This window comes from Engystomops pustulosus, chromosome 4, assembly GCF_040894005.1.
Source record: "Engystomops pustulosus chromosome 4, aEngPut4.maternal, whole genome shotgun sequence".
Classification (NCBI taxonomy): Eukaryota; Metazoa; Chordata; class Amphibia; order Anura; family Leptodactylidae; genus Engystomops; species Engystomops pustulosus.
Window position 1 is genome coordinate 139086686 of NC_092414.1, and position 26354 is coordinate 139113039.

At 41.6% G+C, this 26354-nt stretch overlaps 2 protein-coding genes across 2 annotated transcripts; both read right to left on the minus strand.

The window, feature by feature from the left end:
* Positions 1–5226: 5226 nt before the first annotated feature.
* LOC140127249 (cholesterol 25-hydroxylase-like protein 1, member 2) lies at positions 5227–9631 on the minus strand. Its single transcript, XM_072147691.1, has one exon. The coding sequence runs from the start codon at positions 9609–9611 to the stop codon at positions 8670–8672; it is 942 nt and encodes a 313-aa protein (XP_072003792.1). The 5' UTR covers positions 9612–9631; the 3' UTR covers positions 5227–8669.
* Positions 9632–11015: 1384 nt separating this feature from the next.
* LOC140128473 (cholesterol 25-hydroxylase-like protein 1, member 1) lies at positions 11016–11967 on the minus strand. The gene has a single exon (XM_072150177.1). The coding sequence runs from the start codon at positions 11965–11967 to the stop codon at positions 11167–11169; it is 801 nt and encodes a 266-aa protein (XP_072006278.1). The 3' UTR covers positions 11016–11166.
* Positions 11968–26354: the final 14387 nt, after the last annotated feature.

Here is a 26354-nt window from a genome sequence, read left to right on the forward strand (position 1 = left end):
TCGCCCATACCAAAACCCACGTGCAATAGATGCTCACCAGAAACCTTACAGTCCAAATCTGGCTACTAACCACTATAATCATACTGTCAGAAGCACGCTAGATGGCACCACTCACTATCCGAAATTTTTAACACAGACGCATGCAAACTTGGCCCACCGAACAAACTTGTTTCCTTTGGCAGTGCTCCAGGATTGCCGAACGTCTGTGGAGAAAATCGTGCACATCTGCAGACTTTTTACATTTCAAACTTTTGCTAAAAACCTATAACTCTGCCCTTCACCTTGCTAAACAGGTCTATTTTACTAATCTAATATTGTCTCTCTCTAACAACCCTAAAAGGCTCTTTGATACTCTTCACTCCTTACTAACACCAAAGGTGCAGCCACCTGTCACAGACCATGGCCCTGGAGATCTGGTCACCTACTTTAAGGATAAAATTGATTGCATTCGTCACTAAATAATTTCTCAATCCACTCACCCCACTAATCCCCCTCCCTCCAGTACCGTAACTTGATCACTCTCTTCCTTTGAGCCAGTCACAGAAGAATAACTGTCCAGGCTCCTTTCCTCTGCTCGACCCACTACCTGCATCAGTAACCCCATCCCCTCACATCTCGTACAGTCTCTCTCCCCAGAAGTCACTTCTCACCTCATTCAAATCTTCAACCTCTCTCTTCTGGTGTCGTCCCCTCTTCTTTCAAGCATGTTGTTACCCCCTTACTAAAGAAACCTTCAGTGGACCTATCCAATGCTACTAACTACAGACCAGTTTTTAACCTCCCTTTCATCTCCAAACGCCCGGCCTATTCTCGACTGATCCGCTATCTCTCAGCTAACTCCCTCCTTGACCCCCTACAATCTGGTTTCTGCTCTATGCACTCCACTGAAACTGCTTTTTCTAAAGTATCTAATGATCTCCTCACTGCTAAATCCAAAGGTGACTATTCGCTCCTCATTCTTTTGGATCTATCGGCTGCATTCAATACTGTGGACCACCAGCTCCTCCTCAGGATGCTTCGCTCCATTGGTCTAAAGGACACTGCACTCTCTTGGTTTTCTTCCTATCTCTCTGACCGCACTTTCAGCGTCAACTTTTCTGGATCTTTCTCTTCTCATCTTCCTCTCAGTGTCGGGGTTCCTCAGGGCTCAGTTTTAGGTCCTCTTCTCTTCTCTCTCTATACTGCCCCCATTGGACAAACCATCAGCAGATTTGGTTTCCAGTATCATCTCTATGCTGATGACACCCAGCTATATACTTCTGCATGTAACATCACCCAACTTAATCTTTCTAAGACTGAACTTCTTTCCACCATCTACTAACTTACCTAACTTTGACCTCTCCATCTCGGTATGTGGAATTACTATAGCACCGAGGCAGCAGGCCCACTGTCTTGGGGTTGTGCTGGACTCTGACCTCTCTTTTTCAATGTATATTCAATCTATTGCTCACTCTTGCCGCATGCATCTCAGAAACACCTCCAGAATCCGACTATTTCTGAGAATTGAAACTTCTAAAATGCTAACTGTTGCACTTATTCACTCTTGACTAGACTACTATATCTCCCTACTGATTTGTCTTCCACTCACTAAACTCTATCCTCTACAATCTATTCTTAATGCAGCAGCCAGGCTCGTCTTTCAGACCAAACGCTACATGGATGCCTCCAGTTTGTGCCAATCACTGCACTGGCTGCCTGTCTCCTTCCGTATTCACTTCAAAATATTAACCCTCATCCACAAAGCTCTTAATAATGCTTCACCTCCCTATCTCTCTTCTCTCATCTCAGTCTATCGCCCTTCCCGTGCTCTTTAATCTGCCAGTGATATTTGATTAATCTCTACCTTAATTCGAACCCCCCATGCACATCTCCGGGACTTCTCCTGAATTGCTCAAATTTCCTGGAAAGCCCTTCCCCGGACTCTCAGACTAATACCCACCCTCCAAATCTTCACACATGCTTTTAAAACCCATCTCTTTAGGCAGACCTATCATACTTGCTAAATTAAATGTCAACTCTCCCTTTACTAATCCATCCTATGTCCTATCTCCTGTCTGTTATCCAGCAAACAGCAGACATATACCAAGATCCAGGCTTCTCTGCAGTCTTTTTTCACCTTGGACCCTGTAAATAAGATTGCAGCTGATGGCTGGTTCAAGCAGCAGAATTTTTATTTATTAAATTATTTTATATTGTTCCCTTATAAATAATGACTGGACCATTATACAAGCTCTTTTTCCTCTTGTGTCAACACCCTCATCCTCATAGACTGCAAGCTCTTGCGAGCAGGGCCCTCACTCCTATTGTTCCATATGACTGTTTGTACTCTGTAATGTAATATTATATTTGTATATGTCCCCTATGATTTGTAAAGCGATTTGATGGCGCTATATAAACAAAGATTATTATTATAACAGCTACATACAGCAGCAGAGAAGAAAGAAGAGAGGAGAGCTACTGGGGAATGTAAAAAAGCTGAGTATTTGTTATGTTATAATTAAACTGTAAAGAGGAGATGGAGGGCAGACTTAAAGGGGGGAGATATGGGGAGCCACAAAAATAGTGTGTACTATAAGTGGGAAGAGATTAGAGGGGCCACAAATGAGAGGGGAATTGGAGGGCCATGAGATGAGAGGGGGCCACAATAATAGGGGAAGATGAGAGGGGGCCAAAAATAAGGGGCAGATTAGGGGGTCCATTAGAGGAGATGAGAGGTGGCAACAATAAGAGGGAGAGATTAGAGGGTTTCCACAATATAGGGAGATGAGGAACCACAATATAAGGAGAAGATGAGAGGGGCCAAAATATGAGACAGAGTATAGAGGGCCATGATATGAGAGGTGGCCAAAATATGAGATGGCAGTCACAAGTAGCACTTGCATTGCATTTACAAACACAATTCAAATGCCCGGGGGTGGGGCTCTATAAATAATGACTGGACCATTATACAAGCTCTTTTTCCTCTTGTGTCAACACCCTCATCCTCATAGACTGCAAGCTTTTTCGAGCAGGGCCATCACTCCTATTGTTCCATATGACTGTTTGTACTCTGTAATGTAATATTATATTTGTATATGTCCCCTATGATTTGTAAAGCGATTTGAATAATAAAGATTATTATTATAATAGCTACATACAGCAGCAGAGAAGAAAGAAGAGAGGAGAGCTACTGGGGAATGTAAAAAAGCTGAGTATTTGTTATGTTTTAATTAAACTGTAGAGGAGATGGAGGGCACACTTAAAGGGGGGAGATATGGAGAGCCACAAAAATAGTGGGTACTATAAGAGGGAAGAGATTAGAGGGGCCACAAATGAGGGGGGAATTGGAGGGCCATGAGATGAGAGGGGGCCACAATAATAGGGGAAGATGAGAGGGTGCCACAATAAGAGGGGAAGATGAGAGGGGGCCAAAAATAAGGGGCAGATTAGGGGGTCCATTAGAGGAGATGAGAGGTGGCAACAATAAGAGGGAGAGATTAGAGGGTTTCCACAATATATGGAGATGAGGAACCACAATATAAGGAGGGGATGAGAGGGGCCAAAATATGAGAGAGAGTATAGAGGGCCATGATATGAGAGGTGGCCAAAATATGAGATGGCAGTCACAAGTAGCACTTGCATTGCATTTACAAACACAATTCATATGCCCGTGGTGGGGCTCTGCCTGATCGCATCCGCGTTTTCAGTGAGACGCATGTAATTGGTAACCAGCATCCAGTGTTTTGCATTTAAACAATGTAAGACAGTAGGTGTTCATTATTGTTTGCATGCTTTTCTATGGATTTGGGGGATTTGGCTTGTTTTCTAAAGGCAATGCAAACGCCACGTGTGAACATGGATTAAGAGGTTGTGTCTCATACTGAACCTCACCAGTGGGTTTATAACACCTTAAACAAATACAGCGGGGCTTCCTGCTGATACCCTAATGGTAAATATTGAAGGTACGGTAAGTTACAGAACTTACTATCCAAATTGTTGTTCTATGACTGCAAACAGCTCAATTCAGAACAGTGTGGTTTTTGGCAGGTCTGCCATCAAAATATATCAGGAGGGTATGTGTGCCTATAGGTATATAAGAGGTACACCAAATATGTGTAGCTTAACTGCCACTGGAATATATATATATATGTAGTGGAGGGTAATGAAGCCAATTCTGAATAATAGTAGTATAGTATAGTATTGATTTGAAACATGTACAGAGGACACCCCATAAAGCAGCGATGGTGAACCTTTTAGAGACCAAGTGCTCAAACTACAAGCTAAATCCACTTATTTAGCGTGAAGTGCCTACATGGCTTTTTAAGCAGTAACTTATTGCTACCTGTTCTTCTACTTCTTTCAATCGTATCAGCCCCCTGAGGCCACCAATACAATTGAAAGAAGGAGGGCAAATTCATACTCTCATTATAGCTTCTCTCCAGGGTCTCTCTATAGAGGAAGAATGGTGGGTCCAGCAGGAAGACCTCCAAAGATATTGCCGTTCTGTCAACACCTTCTCACTTTTCCTGCAGTTCCAAACAGCCAATGAAGTGTCACTTTGAAATAGCATTTAGAGCAGCATCTCTTAAGTTGCCTGGGACTGCAGGAAGATTTGGTGGATTTGGTCATATTTGGTGAACTGGGGCAATGGTCTGAGTGCCCACAGAAATGGCTCCGAGTGGCACCCGTGCCATAGGTTCGTCACCACTGCCATAAAGGATACATTACAAAAAAAAGGCAAAGTGTAATTGTTCATTTAACCCTTTGGGAGCAGTTGTTCCCAGTTACCACCCCTTTTGTGGGTGTTGTCACCTAGGCAATCTCCTATTTCCTATAGAGTTCCCTGTAAGTATTGCATACATATTCTAAGCCACACTTACATAGGGCTTTTTATATTACTCTTTTACAGTTAATGTAGTCCCTTATAATGAAAGCCTTACCTGTCACATTGATGATGAAGGTTCTACATCAATGTCCCACACTTGGAAAAACCATTAAGTTTCTTGTCCAGCAGTATGCCTGTTGCTTTAGGGGCCTTATAATGACTTTTGACCAGCCTGGCTTAGAAAGCCCATGTTTTTCTGTATGACACTAGTACTAGTAGGACCTGAAATATTGGGTAGGCCAATATCTTTCCAGCACTGCTCTGACCTAAACATCTCCATTCTTAGTATTTTTCCATTTTAAATGGCATCTTAAAAAAACTGAGTTTTCTCATATCAATCTGAAAAGTATTTATTAGCCAAGAAAACTGAATGGACATCAGCACACACAATTACTTTTATCAATAAATTGTGCAGAATAATCCATCACCATTAACATCTACATGATTATCATTTATAAGAAAGTACATTTGGTATAAAATTCTTAGAATCATCCTGTTTTATTGGTGGATATTTAACAAGGGAATGCATGTGCATATTCCATGATAATTGTATGCAATAAGCATTTAAATAATTGTCACTAATAATGTTTTGGTCCTCCAGACCCAAACTTTCCAAAGTTATAATCTTTATTAAGGTTTGACCTGTGTTCAAGGTGAGAATTGACAACCTATCATTGGGATGAGCAATGAAGTTAAAAAACACTGAAATGCTCCTTTAAAACATACCTCTTTCTACTTTCTATATGAAATTGTCTTTGGCATAACATAAATGTGAAAAAATACCCAACCTACCCCCATTCTAAAATTTTCTACAGCACCTCCATACATGTTCCAACATATTACAGTTTTTGTATTAACCTGATACTGACCACTTTTAGATGGCCACTTTTAGATTAGGTGTGTGTCCTAATGCTGCAGCAACATTTGTGGAATTCCTGCAGATTCTCAGATTGGGTCCCTAACAACCAGAGACCCTGAAGATAAGACAAAAGCAGGTTTTTTTAACTTCCTTTGCTTGCTCCGTAGTGCATGGGGGCCGCAAGACCAATAATATTATATATTAGAATGGCCATAACACAGTAGGGAATTAATTTATGATATTCTTTTTTGTGGTAAAAATTAAATAAAAATAACTTACCTACGTTGCAACAGTTTTGTAATGTTAACCCCAAGGGCATGTTCACGCGTTCCGCTAGCGCCGCTTTGATAACGCGACGCTAGCGCACCGGGGGCGGAGTTTGGGGCGATCGCATATGCGTTTCCAGAGAAACGCATGCGATCGGGTTATTAATCGCCCCATAACGCGACGCTAGCGGAACGTGTGAACGCGCCCCAAATAAAACAAAAAATCTTTATTAATTAGTTATGGGGTTTTGCAACTTCGCAAATAAATTTTACAATTCTGTATCAATTCCTCATTATTTTCTAGATCTCTGCTTCCTGTCATTCAAAAAGTAGCTTTGTTGCTTACTTCCTGTAGATAAGCACTGGTCCCAGGTCATGTAATTTTACACAGGTGCACAGTTCCTCATAACAAACAGCTCTATTTATTCTCTGTGATATAATGAGCCATGCACCTGTGTGACATCACATGACCATTGACTGGCTTTTATCCACAAAAAGTAAACAATGAGACTTCCTATAGAATATAGACAGCAAGCAGAGATCTAAAAGGCGTGACAAATTGATTCAGAAAGTATTTAAGAAAATTGTATAACTTTTCATAATACCTAACATTTATTTGCTGAAAGTGGACAATTGCTTTAACTCGTCCCTGACTGCCCACTGGCTTTAGCCATCTGCAGGCGCTGATCCCGACGTCTTTAGACATTGCTGAAGTTTGTCCTGCTCCCACGCTTATCACAGGACTGGTGCAGCCAGAGACCCTTGGGAGAAGGCAGAAGCAGTTAATAATCGCTTCTACCTTCTCCTTTCTTCACTGCATAGCGCTATACAGTGAATGCAGTAGCCAGTGCTGTCAATAGTTAATCAGAGCTGCTGGGTCTAATCATACACAGTACAGCTTTGATCAGACATTTCCCCCCACGGGTGGTCGTTTCCCTCTGTAACTTGTAAATGGAAAAAAATAAAAAACTGTGGAAATGTACCCCAGGGGTCTTTTATGTCCTCATGTGGGACATATAAAGTTAAAAAAAAAACATTCACACATAACATTCTAATAAATATATACACATAAACATTGATATTCCCCAATAAAATAAAAAACAATCCCTCTTTACACTATAGACTTTACATATTATATATCAAAATGACCGTCACACACTGGGGAATTAATTTATAATGGTCATTTTGAGTTAATTTGAAAACGGAAAAATATTTACTATACATTCCAAAAAAAATAATCTTTTTCTTCGGTTTTTGCAATATTATACCCCCAAAAAATAAAAATTAAAAAAGGTCCTTTAAAATTTTGAACTATCCTTATGTGTCACAAAAAAAATAGTGCACAAATGTATAAGTTATTGCACAAAAAAAAAAATAATAACCCTTAGACCATTAAATATGAAAATTCATTAAAAATGCCCCGGTGAAAAAGGGGTTAAACTACTATGTCCACAAATTTCCCCCTATTTATGTAGACTTATTGTTTGATCACAATCAAGTTTTAAGATACGTACCTAAACAAACCCAAATTGTATAAGGCCTTTCATGAACTTTGCTGACAGGCAGATTCATATTTTCAGACTGTAAAATTATTATAAATACAACATGCATATACTGTACATACTGTACATTTTTCTTAATTGAAAATAAAGTTCCTGTTTTATAGTAGCGTGTAGACTGTACATAAAGTAATATCCAATTACATCAAACAGCTGTTTCGGTTAGTAGTCAGCACAGAGACATCATATTCTCTGTGTAATGTGTTTTTCAATACAAGAAAAAAAATATTGCATATTTTGGAACATGCTGCAGGATTATTATACTTCACTGATTAAAGGAGAACATGTAACCACTGTCCCTGTTAGTCACTGTAGCAGATACACAATTACATTTGGGTGTACTTTGGCGCTGCTATTTAACTTTGGCTATGAAACTTAATACTTCTCATTTACACATGGATGCAATGCTTTTACCAGTTATAGTATTTTATTTGTTGAAAAATGTTTTACTTGACACTATATATCCCTGAACAACTGAGTGTTGTAATTTTTGTTACAACAATACTCATTAGGAAGGTGTATATATTCACTGTACTGTTTGTACAATGTGAACAATCCCAGATATTAACTTACATGTTTTTTTCTAAAAGATAATGTAATATTGTAACACCACAAAAGAAACAAGAAAAATTCTGTGTCCTCACTGATTAAGGAAGTTTCTATTGGTAAGAACAGACTCTTTCATTGCGTATTCATTGCGTATATTTCTTTACAATCACATTTACTATTGTGGTCATCATGATGTTTGGCAATGAAAATATTTATGACATTATTCACACATAATATTATTTAGCTGTTCATATAGATATGCCTGAAAAACCACAAATCAACACTTGTTTTCTTGCATCCCTTCTATAGGTCACTGAAAAGATAAAAGCAGTGTAGGACCGCAACAGAAAATTCACACACTGTTCGAGCTGATCAGTAGCCAAAAACCTGAACCACATTGTAAGTCTTTGTTTCTGATATATTGAAAACTCAATTTATCATAAATGATCACCCCAGTGTTACAAAATACACATGTTCTCATTTACAACCTGAAAAATACTCACTGAAAAATAGCAATAAACACATTAGTATCAAATATAGAATTGTGTAGCTCTCTGTACATGGTGTATAGTTTAAATTCTCCTTTCTTCAGCAACCCTATTTGTTGGCGGGACACTTTCATCATAAAGGTTATCCTCCTTTTTACTAGCACAACAAGTTTTATTAGGCATAGCAACCTCCAGTATACCCTTGACAGGATAGAAGTCAGCATGCGTGCCAAAGATTTTGTCCCAATGTGTAAAGTGGGGGGCATAGTTGCTCATGGGTTTTTGGTGGTGTAAATCATGCTTTATTGGCCCCCCATATATCCCAAAAGGTATCAAGCGTGAAGTGGACCAGGGGAAATCATAACCACAGTGGTCTTCTACAGAGACATACACATGAAAGACCATAAATATCCAGGTTGTGAGAATATGGCACCTGAAGATTATAGGGTTTATTGTGGTCCAGAATCCAACAGTCACCAGTTCCCAGCCCCCAAGACACTGCGTGGCTAAGGAAAAAGGAGCCATGTATTCATGATGAATGGCATGAAATGTTTTGTACAGCCACCTGTTCCTGTGATGGATCATGTGCCAGATAAAATACTGAAAGTCAAATAAAAGAAGGCTTGCCATCACGCCAAACACTACATCCAAAATGCTTGGAGCATCTTCTGGCAATGGGCATGGAGGTCTCCAGTACCACTGGGCAACAGAAGCTGGGAAGATAAAGAACATGTGGTTGTATAGAGTCACTCCGAGGCAATGTAGAATCATTGGTCCAGTTGGATTTCTGTCCTGTTGGATCTTATACTTGTGAATAAAAGGCCACCTTCTGCCCATGATGTTGAATAGAAGGTAAGGTATGCAAAAGACAAGGTAGCATGATACAGTAAGGACTACAGGAAAGAGTGGAGACCTAAGAGTATCAGAAAAATGAAGCTGCAGGTAGTCCCACAATGGCTGCAGAAGTAGTTTGCTCTGAAGGTATGTGTCCAAAACATGGGACAGGCAGGAGAAGGCTTCCATCATCAGAACCAGCTAAGCTATAATCTTCAAGGGAAATGCTGCCTAAGATCTTCCTTTTTATTATTCATTTGGATGGCGCTGAGCTGACTCCCCCTCCCATTCAGCAGCTTTCACAAACCCAACAATTCAGACCCTTTCCAGCTCCCTGACAACACAGCCTGGATCCAGGAGGATAATGTGACTGCTTTAAAGGGACCACAATGGACAATCAACGGCATATAGTTAAAGCACGGAAACATGTTAGTGGCATCGCATGTGTGATAAAACGCACATCCATTAAAAATATTTGCATCTGTAGTAATTGTCATTCCTAACAAAATAGAGGTTTAATCCTATTGACATGAAGTAGTGTAAAAAAAGTAGTATTATATTACCATTGAATTATTTACCTGCTGAAACTGAGCACTGCAACAGGACTTTGTACTGTAGACTTCAGTGTAAGAAATATATTGTGTGAAATTTAAATACACAAATGATGTATTCTACAAACTATGATTAGTAAAAAAAAACATCACTTCCAGACATGAGTTTACTGAATTATTTTCTCATTTAATGCTGTGTTTTTGGCAGCATTGGTTTATGTATGGTACCTTTCCTGCATCCTGCCTATGAAATGTATGGTGTAATGTCCCTCTGTTATTCCTCCTACCAATTTATAAGTAAGTCAACAACAGTTAAAGGAACACTCCAGTCACAGCCATTTCATTGAATTATACATTGGGAGTGATGGGAGGAGCATGACTCTAGACTCTGCATTATTCACTAAATTAGCTTTGACTGGAGTGTTCCTTTAACAGTTGCTGGTGTATCCCTGCACAGTCATACATTGTCTAAACAGTCGTACCACCAGTCGTAGCAGATATATTCCTTTAACAAAAATCTTAACACCCATTTGTCAATTTACTCATAAAAATTGACATGCCCTCTGCTTAATTATGTTAGAAAAGTAGTTATTTTACACATTTGTCATGTGTTACCATTATCATAGGGGAGCATCCCACACAGTGTGACAACACTGACAATGCTAGACTATACCAGGGGCACACCTCAACCAGCAAACACCTAGTTATCAGTTCACTAATTTATCATATAAGATGCTTGTATACATTGTTATATTAGGGGGAACACAACCATTTACTAAAAAAAACCACATCAGGCAAAGTCCACATCAGCAGTGATCCGAACTGTCTGAGACAGCTACTTATCTACGAAAGACATTACCTAACCTTCTATTTTCCAGTGCAGTATGAATGATTTGTGTTATTAAAAAAGCTATTTTATACTGTATAGAATAAATATTCACTTAATGTGATAATAATAACAGTTAAGAATCACATACTGACCTGAATAGGATGTGAGAACACAGCACTAGATTGCACAGATGATACTGTATCCATCTGTGTGGGAGGATCTGAATGAAATCCACAGAGGAATATTTATTAATGTAAAAGCACATTCATAAGATCACATCCTAAGTGTACAAGTTTCCTTTTGGTCTACTCGTAAAGGCTAATACAGGCTAAATACACAAAATAAATAAATAAAGCAACCTTTGTTTTTATAATGAAAGTTCACCAAGAGAGGAAGCAGTTCCACAAATTAAGTCCCAGTGTCGAAAAAATGGGGCAAAGTTTGTTCCTGGTTTCTGATGATGCAAGTCATGGGCTAGAGCCCCCCCATATAAGCCAAGGGGGAATATATGGTGAAGGGACCAGGGAAAACTGTATCCTATGTGATCATCAACAGACATCCAAACACTAAGCAGGTTACAGATCCATGATGTTAATGGATGACATCCTAATCGGTTGGGATTTATAGTGCTCCAAAAGCCAACGGCCATCAACTCAAAGCCACTTAGGTGCTGGCTAGACCACGAAAATGGTGCAACATACTCATGGTGAACAGCGTGGACCCTTTTGTATAGCCAGTGGTTTTTATGGTGCAGAAAATGCCATATAAAATATTGGAAGTCAAACAAAAGCAGACATCCTAAGACCTCTCCTAGAAGAGTAAAAACTGAAGGAGCACTTACTGGCAAAGGTACAGGTGGCATCCACAGCCAATTCAGAAACACATTTGGAAAGACATATATCACATGGTTACACACAGCTTTCCAAAGACAGAAAATCATCATATTTATTGTCGGTCTTCTGTTCTTCTGAATTTTATATTGATAAAAAAATTGGCATCGATCTCCCAGCATGTCTATAACGGCAAATGGCAAACTGAAGCACAGATATCCAGAAAATGCAAGCAAGACTGGGAAAACAGGACTATTTACTGGACCAGCAAATTCTGTAAGGATGTATTCCCAAAATGGCTGGAGAAGAAAATGTTGCCTGGAAGTAGATGAGTTCATTCTGAAATTTGTGTTTAGAAGCGCTCACTGCCCAATATATCTAACAACTAATCCACTAATCCATAGATTTTCTTTTTTGATCTAGTGGAACAATCCCATTATGTAATGACAAAATAAGCAATTGTTCGTTGGCAGATTATTTTCTAAGAAGGAGATAAAATGTCTTTGAAAGCTGAAAGCTGGAAAAGGATACGAATCCAGAAATAAACATAGCTCATTCACCTTATTCAGGTCACGTTTATCCAGCTGATATGAGAGTAAAGATGTAAAACATCTGATGTGAAATATCAAATGGCAGTATTAAACAGTGTACAATGGGCAAAATCAGCTCAGCTTATACCAAAAGGATCCTTATTTATAGCAGAAGCATTTACACTTAAACTGTTATAAGAAAATACATTAGATAAGTAGAACAAGTCACACCTTTCTCCGAAAAATCTAAACATTTTGTGTAAAAAGTTAAAGGCAATTTTAGACACTAAACCACCCATAGGTCCTTATGGACTAGTGATGTAGTGTCCCAAATCACCCTGTTTTAGGTCTCTCTATACTTACTTAGAGATGAGTGTGATGAGACCTATCACATCCATCTCTGGTGCTTCCCGCTCCTGCAAAGTAATTCAATGAAGTCGGAGCTTCGCTGCATAAGCGTTGTACCCTCAGGCACACATCCCAGTGAAGCTAGGGTGTAGTACACCGGCTTCATTGTATGACTGTGCAGGCGCCATGAGTTCTGGACTGAAGTAAGTATGCAAGTTTTTTAGGGAAAAACTAAAGGGCAATTTAGGACTCTAAACCCCAGGTCCAAAAGGACCTGTGGTTAGTTAAGTGTCCCAAACTTCCCTGACAGGTTGTCTTTAAAGGGATTGCAAAATTAGTGTAGCTTGCTGACCAGGACCAACTCCCTAGAGACTCTGCTAAAGGTGATGGTTGATACTCAGGACCTTTAGTCAACTGGCATAAGGTGCCTCTTTCTTTAGTAGACAGCATTGACACCACCCAGATCTCCTAGTCCTCTAACCTGATGAATGTAGAACAGTTTGTGTATTTGTGGGTAGTGATCCACAGGGAGGTGTCTACATTTGATGCCCATAATATTTTTCCCACTATGCAGTATGCAACAATGAAACTCTGTTTCTATTGGGCTCTGGCCCACCAAGACTTGCCAGGGAAACATTGAGGGTGCCAGTTGACTTTGGTGGTCTGGCAATTCCCCACATGCATGCATATTACCATATAGTACAATTAACTTATGCAATGTGGTGAATTAGGACTGGCACCAATAATCCTGCTGTTGTTCTAGGGGCACCCTACTGGGGTCATATGAAGCCATGACTAACTTTGTGATGGTATGGTACAGAGTGGTGGATTGTCATTGTGATGAAACAAAGTCATGGTCGGCAGTCACCCCCTTCATAAATGCTTTTGACTTCTGGGCCAGTAAAGGGGGTTAAATACCTTGTGCAGCTTTATCAAGATGGGCCCTTAAATTGTTTGCAGGAGTTTAATATGACCGCAATGGCCATTTACAGGTTTCCCCATCTCCATTATGCTCTCGGTGGACAGTTTGCAGGGGAATGTCTGAAGCTTGAGCATGGACCTTTGATAACTATTGTGTGCAATAAGGACCTCACAGAATCTACCTCTGCTTTCTAAAAGCAAAACATTAAGTGTATCTTATCCCCTGATAGCTCAGACAAATGCATAGACTCCCCTCTGACATTCACACTAGATGTTGACAGGCTATTGGCACCATTTTCAACATGGTTTTGGAGTGACCCTCAATTCAGGCTTTTTGGATGGACATCCATCCTATATGAATGTAGTTGGATCTTCCTTGTTTCTGCTTCCCTCGGGTGTCTATCCTGTGACTAGTCAATGGCGTACTCCAATTTACATATGATCTTTGTTAACTAAAAGCCCCCAAAGGTTTCCACCTTAACTTGGTACATTGCCTTGATAAATGCAGACCTCTGTGACTATAAACTTACTTACGCTGTTAGGCACTCTGGATCAGTTATCATTGATCTGGGATGTGTGGATTTGGCACTCCCTTTCAGCCACAGCACAGCCCATCACTGCCAACCTGTTTATATACTGTTAGAGATTTTATCCAGGGCTCCAACAACCCTCCCTCAGTTGTAAGGTGATCTCCAAATTATATGAGTCTTTGTTCCCAGCGCTGGGATGAAACAGCACAGAAAGACACATACATGTCATAAGCTGCGCTCAATCACACTTTACTAAAATACTATAGGTTAGCATGAATATACTTTGAGCACCTGCCCTTAAGTTACTTTCCCAAAATAATGCTGATGAACTCTGTTTATCGTTTCTTTTAAAAAGCACTGTTCTCAAGGGAACAGGATCTTATTGCTAAATGTACTGTAAAGGCTCCCCACTAGTCAAAACGTGACCTTCATGCAGGAGCTGCAGAGTAAGACAGAAGTCAAAGACAAGCAGGTAGATTACACAGGATGGTGACTGAATCATGAAATGAATGACAGTGAACAAAATGGTGTCTGGTCAACAAAATGGCCTCTCAAGATAAATATATATCTCTCACAATACGGAGGCCGACAGCCATTCGCCTGCTACAGTAGGGGTTTCAGGCTTGCGACTGTTTATATAGTTTATATAGACAGAGGTCAGCAGTGAAGTGGGGGTACCACAGAAGCATCGGAGGAGATATCAGCTCTTTATTATTTTCTTACCTCCCCCCTTGAACCATGTATAAAAGAACCAATTTTGAATTCTATTCATGAGTTGTTTTTTTTATTTAAATAGAATTTTAAAAAATCAATAATAAAGTTTGATGGTGTAAAGAAGCATGTGGTACAGTATACCAATAATTAGGCTACAAAGTGTTGCTCAAATAGTCTGCTGAAACAATATTGATCCCACTTAGGGCATAATATCACAAGGAAGATGAGTTTTGGAGGCCACTACTGTATATTCATGAGAGTTTGCTGTAGAAAATATGCCCATATGCCTTTGGATTTGTGCCCTCTTTTTCATCAGCATCATCATTCTAGAAACATATTTGGTATTTATAACAAAGCATAAAATTTTTTTTACAGAAAATGATTTACTCACCCCCATTAAAAGAATGATTGTCATTGGGAGATAAATGATTTAGGGAAAAAGTAATTTATACAGACAAAAGGTTTTTATTTTTATTCCATTCAGGTTAGCTGTTAGAATATGATGATGATTAATAGACTAGTAAATTCATTCTGGCTCCTACGATAAAGCAGTTCTCATTTTCTGAATCACTTGCTGGCACTGCATAAAGATACATCCACTCAAAAGCTGTTGTTCCATTTGCATAATGATTTTTAATCTCTTTATTCAAAGGTGATGCCTTATTTGCTAAAACACAGAATCTGGACAGCATAGGAGGGGCATGGCAAACTTTTACGCCATTACTCCATTCATAAATAATATAAAGTCAGTTCCCTGCTTGTTGCATGAGCCGGTACCTGCAGCCCATTAAGTTTGCACTGTTAATCTAGCATATAGCAAGTCATGGGCTGTTACATGAGTGTCATTGGCACTCCCGTGATCCATATCACGGATCACAGGTGCACCCGTGCCCCGCTCTGCGTTGCAGGCCCCGCTCCCATGGACTTACCTCTCCAGGTTCCCACTCCCGTCCAGACTAGTCCCCGCTCCCCAGGGCGCGCACGGCCAGCGCACAGGTGATTGGCGCTGGCCACTTCCGGGTCTGCATTTAATGCATTGGCTCCCATCATTCCCTGCCGGATCTTCAAGCCATTCCTGTGAAGAGAAAGCCCTCCTGCGAATACGCGTTCCTGCGTATTCCAAGCGTTCCTGTGTGTCTCAAGCATTCCTGTGTGTCTCCAGCGTTCCTGTTTGTTCCCGTATATCCTGCGTTCCAGTTCCTCCTCCTGTGTTTCCGTGGTCCTGCTCCTGCATTCCTGATCCTTGTGCCAGTACGTTCCTGTGTTCCTGATCCATGTGCCAGCTCCTTTGTTCCTAGTCCTAATGTGCCTTCCTATTCTGTTTTCCAGCTCTCACCGCGAGTACGGACTGTCTCCTGTATTACTACCTTTGCTGCCACTGCCGGCTAGTCGCACCTGTGGAAACGACCTGGTGGTACCCCGCCGCAGCAAGACCATCCTGCTTTGTGGTGGGCTCTGGTGAAGACCAGGTGCCACTAGACTCCGGTCCCAGGTATCGGCTAGTACCATCTCCCGCGTTGGTCCAGAGGGTCCACAGACTCTGAGCCCTGACAGTAAGATCCGGCCATGGACCCTGCCAAGGAGCCACGTCAGATACTGGCTGAACTTTCCAGTGTTAAAGCCTAGACTAAAACTATCTATGCCTGATACATACGATGGCGATCCCAAACTGTGCAGAGGATTCAAACAGTGCTCCCTGCATATTGAGCTAATGCCATCTCAGTTTGTCACCGAGCGCTCCAAGGTGGCATTCATCATCAGCCTTCTCTCCCGGAAGGCCGTGGCCTAAGCTACTCCTCTGTGGAACAGGAACGATCCAGTTATGGCCACCCTTACTACTTTCCTGGCGGAGTTCCGGTCCGTGTTTGAGGAACCCGCACAAGCCTCCTCAGCAGAAACAGCACTACTGAACCTATGCCAATGAGACTCATCTGTGGGTGAATACACTGTCAAGTTCTGCACCTTGACGTCTGAACTCTCTTGGAACGACGTGGCCTTTTCTGCGACCTTTAAAAAGGGACTGTCCTCACGGGTCAAAGATGCACTGGCTGCCCGTGATCTGCCGAATACTCTAAGTGGTGTTATCATCTTGGCCACTCGGAAAGACGTGCGGCTCTTGGAACGAAGCGAAGAGTTGCGGCACAAGTGACCTCTAGACCAGCTTTCACGTCTGCCTCGGTTGGCTGCGGTCTTCCAAAAGCCGCTCCAGCCTCTCGTCGCACAGTCTGCAGGTGAACCTATGCATGTTAACAGAGTCCAACTCACGCCTGATGAACATCCAGACGTTTTCAAGACATGCCAGTGCTGTGACAGTCCCAAGCACCTCATCAGGACTTCCCAGTCCATCCCCAACGTCCAGGAAAGGCCAGCACCTAGGGCTTCTTGGAGAAGCGTTCCAGTGCTCCTCAGTGTCGATACCCGCTCTCCCGTGCAAATCTCAACATTCCTGGACACTGGTTCCTGGAACTTTGTAGATGCCGCTCTGGTCTCCCGGCATCACATTCCGGTGGTTCCCCTCAGGTCATCCCTAGTCATTTCTTCAGTAAGCAGACAGCCTCTTTCCAATCCGATCTGGTACCGCATGGAACCTATCCGACTTCAAGTTGCAGTCCTACACCAAGAAAGACTGGCTTTCTATTTCCTGCCTCGCTCCACATCAGCTCTTCTTCTGGGTCTTCCTTGGCTTCAATTCCATGCTCTTGGCCTCAATTGGAAGACTGGTCAGATCCTGCGTTGGGGTCCTGAATGCCAATCTCGATTGTTACCGGGACTTTGCAGATGTTTTTTCTAAGAAACAAGCAGAGACTTTGCCACCGCATCGTCCATATGATTGCCCCATGGATCTCCTTCCGGGTGCCAATCTTCCCAGAGGCTGTGTATATTCAAGACCTTTTCCCAGCTGAGAAAAATGATTCAATTGGAGACAGAGAGCTGTTGGCCATCAAACTTGCTCTGGAAGAATGGCGGTATGTTCTGGAAGGAGCTCTCTCTCCCATTAGTGTTTACACTGACCACAAGAACTTACTGTACCTCCAGACAGCCCAGCGCCCAGCCCAGGTCATCTGTCTGACAAGAATGTCAAGGCTGATGCCCTGTCCCGTGCTTCAGATGTTGTTGGAGAAGAACCAGTTCTTCGGCACATAATTTTTCCTGAACAGCTTGTTGTTGCAGCTCTGGTGGATCTTCGGTAGCTACCTCCCATATGTTAGACATAAGACATATGTTAGACCTGCTCTCCAGAAGAGGATTCTGTCTTGGGGACATTCTTCTCATGTGGTTGGGCACCCTGGGGTGCAACGCTCCTTGGGCCTCATCTCCCGCTACTACTGGTGGCCAGACCTAGTCAAAGATGTTCGGGAGTTTGTGGGATCCTGCTCCTCCTGTGCCCACAACAAAGCCTCTCGCCTCAAACTGCCTTGAATGTTACTTATGTTGCTGATACCTCTCCAGGTTCCCACTCACGTCTGGATTAGGCCCCTGAGAGCGGGCCCGTTCCTTAGGGCGCACGCGGTGGTACGTCAAGATTTAAAGGGCCAGCGGACAGGTGATTGGCGCTGGCCACTTCCGGGTCTGCATTTAATCCGGTGGCTCCCATCATTCCCCCCTGGATCTTCAAGCCATTCCTCTGAAGAGAAAGCCCTCCTGTGTATTTCAAGTGTTCCTGTGTATTCCAAGCGTTCCTGTGTGTCTCCAGCGTTCCTGTGTGCCTCTGTGTATCCTGCGTTCCAGTTCCTCCTCCTGTGTTCCCGTGGTTCGGCTCCTGCGTTCCTGATCCGTGTACCAGTCCGTTCCTGTGTTCCTTATCCGTGTGCCAGCTCCTGTGTTCCTGACGTGAGTCCTAGTGTGCCTTCCTGTGCTGTTTTCCCGCTTTCACCGCGGGTACCGTCTGTCTCCTATATTGCTACCGTGGCTGCCACCGCGGGCTAGTCGCACCTGTGGAACGACCTGGTGGTACCAAGACCAGGTGCCACTAGACTCCGGTCCCAGGTGTCGGCTAGTACCATCTCCCGAGGTGGTCCAGAGGGTCCACTGACTCTGAGCCCTGACAATTAGATTAGCCAGACAAGGCCTTAGAAGGGCACCAATTCAGCAGCAGCAACATTATCTGCCACTTGTTTATAAGCAGAAATCCGAAGAGAACTGTGAGTACACCTGCAGTGTACTGGTGGGCATGTTTCAGACCAAACTGTCAGAAAGAGACTCCATGAGGGAGGCAGCCCTGATGTTTTATACTAGGAGCAGTGCTTACATGTCAGCATCATGCAACATTTGCCAAAGTGCACCACAAATCGCAGGCCTACCACTTGCATCTAATTCCCTTCACTGGCAGGAGCATCTTTTCTTAGGGAAAGCTGGGTGCGAGTTTGAGCTAATTTTGTGTGCAGGTGTTGCTGGAGGTGGAGGTTGCTGAATATTGCAGTCCTACTCTTTGTCTTTGCTTTTGCTATATCTTTGCTATTCTTTGTATCTTCCCTCAGCTATATTTATCCATTATTCTTTCGCTAAACAATTCTGTGCCTAACCGCCATCTTAGATTTGATTTGGTTTTGTCTGACTTTGCTATTACCTGTTGTTTGTCCCTTGGTGTCTTGTCTTTCCCGATGTGACCCTGCCTTCTCTTACTTTGACTAGTGTTTGGTTTCGCTTGACATTATTTTGTGTACTTGTGTGAACACTGGTTTATCTCTGGTTTCCTGTTACCTGTCTGCTCCACCATTGAGCAGCTGCCAGACAAAGTAAGTTCCCCTCTCACTTTGCAGGGTCTCTCAGGGTCTGTTAGCAGGTTCCTGATACCTGGTTCACCCCCAGAAAGCTGGTATGTAGTTGTTCTGTTTGCTGGACAGGTTTGTGACAGCTCGCATATAAAATATTTGAAGAAGATACCATACATGATTTATTTCAAGTGATGTTGTTATGCTTTTCGCTCACTGGCACCCAATTCACCAATATCTCAATATCACCAAATTTTGCACAGTCGTTGCCTGTGACTCAGGGAACGTCACAGACCATGCTTTGAGCCAACATTTTCAACCCGCACCTTCCAAAATCCACTTATTAACCACCATATACAGGAACAATTGTCTGCTGCTGCTGTGGCAGTTGGAAGCTGAGCCATAATTGGTTGCTGTTCTGCTACAGGTCATTAATATGAGCTCTGAGCTGTGATTGATTACTATAGGCAATGAGTAGAAGACACTTATGCATATAAACAGCTGTGCAAAAATTAAACTTGAGCTCTGATTGGTTGCCATGGGCAAGTAGAGCAGTTATGCTCTCAGACACTTCTGATAAACCTCCCCATAGACAAAGCGAGAGTCAGGGACAGAGACAGTCACTGGAATGAGAGTGCCAGCGAAAGACAGTCACTGGAATGAGAGTGCCAGCGACAGACAGTCACCAAAATAGACTGCCAGCCACAGGCAGTCACTGAAAGAGACTGCCAGAGACAGTCACTGAAAGACACTGCCAGCGACAGACAGTCACCGAAAGAGACTGCCAGCAACAGACAGTCACCAAAAGAGATTGCCGGCAACAGACAGCCACCAATAGAGACTGCCAGCGACAGTCACTGAAAGAGACTGCCAGCAACAAACAGTCACTGAAAGGGACTGCCAGTGACAGACAGTCACCAAAAGGGACTGCCAGGGACAGTCAAAAAAGTTTTTAAAAAGGGACGGTCAATGATAGACAGTCAGAGACAGTCTGAGACAGTCTATAGATACATATAAAATATTTTTTGTTAACCCATTCTATTTTGTTGTAGCTAAGAGCAGTTATTTACTATCCAGGGGAACACAGGGAGCTACAGCTAGTATAAAATTGTAAAAAACATTAGGAAAAGTGATTTGGTAAAAATGCCTCCATCTGCCAGTATGAGTCTATGGTTACTCAGTTTATATGTTGGGAGCTTTCCTGGCATATATGCTGAGTGTATAAAAAAAAACATGATGTTAACCTAGCTTTAGCTATCTTGCATGACACAAATGTGTCACAAAGTCCTCACCTTCCAAAGGCCATGACTTTTTTTATTTTGCCGTCTACTGGTACAATTTAATATTCTATGCAATGTTCTGGGACGGTGGAAAAATATTTCATATGCAGTTGAATTTACAAAAAAACATATTTAACCATTTTCTTTTTTCTTTTTTTTTTACCTTTCATTGGGTGGTCCAGAGGACACATCATGTTTATTTTTTGGGTCAGTTCTGTCACGTAAATACATAAATGTATAGGTTGGTTATCTTTTAGTACCTTTTGAAAAAAATAGCTGTTTTGCCATATTCTGAAATCCATATCTTTTACACACTTCTGTGTACAGACCGGAGTAAAGATTTTATTATTTGTATAATTTTATCTACTACCAGGATGAAGCATTGTAAACCAAGCACACTGACCAAGAGCCTGAAGCCCCTCAGGATCACTTGCATAAGCTTTAAAGCTTTAAAGTATAACTGTAAAATTACTGATAAAAAATAGTTTTAGCATAGTTGGCCAACAATTCGATAACGAATACCTGTATCATGCTTCTGGCTTCTTCCTATCCTGAGGTATAGGGCTAATAGATATATGAGGCTATCTGTAAAGCACTCTCAGCTTCTCTTGAAGGAGGCGGGACTTCCTGGTTGTGATATCAGCTATGGGCAATAATGCCAATAGCACTCAGGGCATTGATGTGAATGTGTACAAACAGCTCAGCCAATCAGGATACAGAATCAGTGTCCCCCCTTGTACAGAGATGCAAATGTCTGTTGAATTTGTTTTAGGGTTGTTTTTAGAAATTTTTTTAGGATGTATGTGAATTTTTGTATTTAAACACCAGAGATTGCATCAAACGCCATGCCCCGGAAGAAGCCTGAGGAGGCGAAACCTAGGTCTGGCAAGGTGTTTGGTGTTTTTAACACTGTTTTTATATTTTTCTTTGTGAGCATATTCAATAAACTATTCTTTCTTTTACCGGGGTGATCTACACTATCTGTCCACAATCCTTAACACCAGAAGTGACATCGGACATGGAGGTGAGACGGGGTCCAGTCTTAGATCCAGTGGAGGTCTTCCATTTTTTTTCCAAAAGAAGGTTGTGAGACTGTTCATTGATATTTATGGTCGTGGTTTTAATATAGAGTAGAGCACTGATATTTTTGACTATTGTGATTTCTTGGCTTTGTGGGAGTAAGCCTTCTCTCCTAATTTGCGACTTAATTTCCATTCTTCTGAAAATTCTCTGTTGATGTATCCGGCGTTTCACGGCCTTGGACACCCAAGTAAGTTGTTATATGATGCTTTGGTGTATTTTTCCCAACATTGCGTGACTTAAGCGTTGCGTTATATCTCGCTAAAAAAAGAACGCAAAAACGGTGTCTATGCAAAGATTTGCAGAAATTATACACCAAGAAGCTACATACAATCACTGATAAATCTCCCTCATTGACATCTTAACTCCAGTCACACTGCTGTTATGCAAAATAAGTGTTTAGAGCAAACATCCAAAAGTGACGTTTCGGTCAGGAAATGGACCTTCATCAGACTCTATGAATATATTATGGGCGAGAATCAGAAACAAGCAGGTTCAAATTAGGATGTGAAGAGACAGGCACAGGTCTGTCATTAGCATATGTCTATTTGCATGCCTGTTAGTTATAATACACTCCACTACATAAATTCACTTTAAAGGGGTTATCCGGGTTTAAAAATTTTTTTATGGCCGGGCTGGGGAGGGCTATTTAAACACAATAAACATGTACTTACCTCCGGTCCGCGATGTGGACGGCTCCTCCCATCCGTCCCTATCTCTCAGCGTTGTAAGCGCTGGGAGATGGTGCGCATGGGAGCTTCCGGCCGGCTGGAAGCTCCCTGTGCGCCCTTGTACTGAAACCGGCGCACGGAGAAGACGGGCCGCGGCGCGGGACATCAGCGGCACCGGAGGAGGTAAGTACATGTTTATTGTGTTTAAATAGCCCTTCCCAGCCCGTCCATAAACATTTTTTTAAACCCGGATAACCCCTTTAATAAAGTGCAACATAAAATAATATTGAGTTCCCACAGAATAAGTTGTAAAAAAAGGGTAAAAAAAAAACCCACCTTGCAAACTAAAAAAAAGATAAACCCAAAATTGGTAACAAAAAAAACATCAAGATTGTCATAATAAAAACAAACCCAAAGATAGCAAAGCAGAAGATAAAGGGGCTTATTCACTAAGGGTTGCGCTGCTCACTTTCATCGGACTATGCAACGTTTTCGGGTTTCGCGCAGCTTTGACAAGTATTTAACAGGTATTTGCGCTGAAATTGTGTCACACGCAATGTTTTTTTGGCGCAGCTGCCCTCGCTTCCACGCGACAGAAAACGTGGGGCGTGCCGTCGGACAATCCAACTGATTCGTACAGAGCACAGGATTTAACTTTCAAATTATGTTGCAAGATAATGCACTTACATGCACCAGGAAGAAGAAGGTGAACTCTATCGGACCTGAGTGGGGAAGCGACACATGCAGGATATTGAGCACACGATCTTAGTGAATAGCGGCAGAGTGCATTATAGTCGGACAAAGTGAACTCCTCAGACCGGGAAAGTAAATGTGCCCCATTGAATTGTATTTTGGGTGCAATGACATGTTGTGAAAATGTGAAAAAACATACAAATTTGGTGCCTCCAGAATGTTTCTGATCCAGGGCACATTATAATTTTAATGTTATTTAAAATGTTAAGAAAAGCATCAGAATTACATTTATCAATTACCACCTCTTTTTACCATTACCATTTCACATTCTTATTTCACTTTTTCAATTTCACAGATTTTTTTATACAAAGTTCAAATCCTTTCCTTCTTTCACCTTTCATGATTTCCACCTGGACATAAAATAACTGCCTTTTGGTAGTGGACGGATAATGACATTTACTAGAAACGAAAACAGATATATTGGACAAATATTATCCACACTGTAATGAAATCTTTGGAGGGACAAAATATTGTATAATTTAACATCTCTGCAAGTTACCTCTACACCAGCAGGGTCTATGTGTATGTCTAACCCCTTAGGTCTAACTCCTTAGTCATAGTGTTTTATACTTTATTCATTTATTAGTTTCAACAAGATTTTATTGAACTAAAAGCATAACCGTGCCTTACAATAGGTCATGGCATAACATATGCCCCTCGCAGGGGGATCTCATAGAAGTGATTTTAGAGTGATGCATAACTAGCTACTGTATTAAACAAACTGAACAAGTGAATGGGGGAGGGCAAAGGGTTGGGTGGGGGTGGGGGGGTTGGATTAACCTGAGAATGAGTTAGTACAAGATCAGTATAGGTGGTCGCTAAAGGTGAGCGTGGTAACAATTATTGGTGAGCCATGTGTAATCAACCAATGTCCTTAAGAAGACAAAGTCAGAGCCCTCTCAAGGGTAGGTGAACCCTGATACTTTATTCAATTCTTAAAGGAACTCTACCACTGGTAGTTTATAGTTGTTTTCAACCTTTTTGCTGCTGGGTAGTCCGTAGCAGGGTGAATACAAGCATACGTTTATTAGGAGTTCTGCTCCTGTAGTCTGGTTAAAAATTAACACCTTAAAGGACATCTGCCACCAGGATGAAGAATTGTAAACTAAGTACACTGACACACTGATGTGTGCCCCTCCCCCCATCTTCTGCTCTTCTCTAAGCTTCTTCTGCTCTTGTTTTTAATAAATAAAGGTTTGTAAAATTAGGCAAATGAACATTATAACTATGTCTGACTGCTTTCTGCATTAGCAGTTGTACTGTAAGGACTCCCAAACTACATTATATTACCACATAAATTACTGAAATCACAGTGTTTCAGCATGGGCAGAATAAAGTAGCTGGGAGGGTCCCTAGAAACAACCAAACAATACTCATAATTTAATAGCACTCTTACATACCAGTTTTTATCTATTTTCCTGGATTTACTTCTTCTGTTACAGGAGAAGGATATTTTATTATGTCTTATATCAACTGCAATACTTCAAATAGAGTGTCAAATAATGTGCAGAGAATCTTTAGGGATTTTTTGCGCACCAAAACCTGGGCAGAAACCTGACCCTGATTGACAATATACTGAATAGTTTCTGCGAGAGACTACCCAAATATGCCCTGCATGGCAGAGTTCCAAGTTCCAAAACCACCACTGAGCAAACGGCTTGTCTCAGTTTTGCCAAAAACATCTTGATGATGCCCAACATCTTTGGGAGTTTGTGGACTGACAAGATAAAAGTTATGTTGGAATAATATACATATAATATATTATATTCTATTATTTAACCCCTTCCCGACGCGGGCCGAGCCCTCTCCATAGCCGGTAAGTCTTTGCTGCATATTGCAGCAAAGGCTTACCGGTAACACCCGCGATCTGTGCTAGCACCGATCGCGGGTGTTTTCACCGTGATCGCCGCCGGCAGTGCTGCCGGCGGCTTCAAAGAGATGGCGTCGCATGGGCGCCGCCATCTTGTCGTGGATCGCTGCTCCCCGATGACGTCACGGGGAGCGGCGATCCATCGCCATGGTAACCTCGGGTGTTCCGAATACCCGAGGCTACTTCGTTTTAACCCATGCATTACAATGTGCTAATTGCACATTGTAATGCATGGGGAGTAAAATCCACATATACTGCCATACTGTAGTATGGCAGTATATGATAGGATCGATCAGACTACCTAGAGTACCCTAGCCCCTTAACGACTTGGCCTTTTTTAGTTTTTTCACTTCCATTTTTCACTCACCAACTTCAAAAATCTATAACTTTTTTATTTTTCCACATAAAGAGCTGTGTTATGGCTTATTTTCTGCGTAACAAATTGCACTTCATAGTGATGATATTTAATATTCTATGGCGTGTACTGGGAAGCGGGAAAAAAATTCCAAATGCAGTGAAAATGGTGAAAAACCACATTTGTGACGTTTTCTTGTGGGCTTGGATTTTGCAGCTTTTACTCTGCGTCCCAAATGACATGTCTACTTTATTCTTTGGGTCGGTACGATCACGTGGATACCAAATTTGTATAGGTTTTATAATGTTTTCATACATTTAAAAAAATTTAAACCTCCTGTACAAAATATTTTTTTTTTATTTTGCCATCTTCTGGGACAATAACTTTTTCATACTTTGGTGTACGGAGCTGTGGATAGTGTCATTTTTTGCGAATTTTGATGGCGTTTTCATTACTATAATTTTTGGGACTGTGCGACCTTTTGATCACTTTTTATTAATTTTTTTATATTTTTCAAAATGGCAAAAAAATGCCATTTTCGACTTTGGACACTATTTTCCGTTACGGGGTTAAACGTAGTGAAAAAACATTATCATATTTTGATAGATCGGGCATTTTCAGACGCGGCGATACCTAATGTGTTTATGATTTTTACTGTTTATTTATTTTTATATCAGTTCTAGGGAAAGGGGGGTGATTTGAATTTTTAGGTTTTTTTATTATAATTTTTTTTTTTAACTTTTTTTTATTTTTACTTTTACTATTTTTCAGACTCCCTAGGGTACTCTAACCCTAGGTAGTCTGATCGATCCTATCATATACTGCCATACTAAAGTATGGCAGTATATGTGGATTTTACTCCCCATGCATTACAATGTGCAATTAGCACATTGTAATGCATGGGTTAAAACGAAGTAGCCTCGGGTATTCGGAACACCCGAGGTTACCATGGCGACGGATC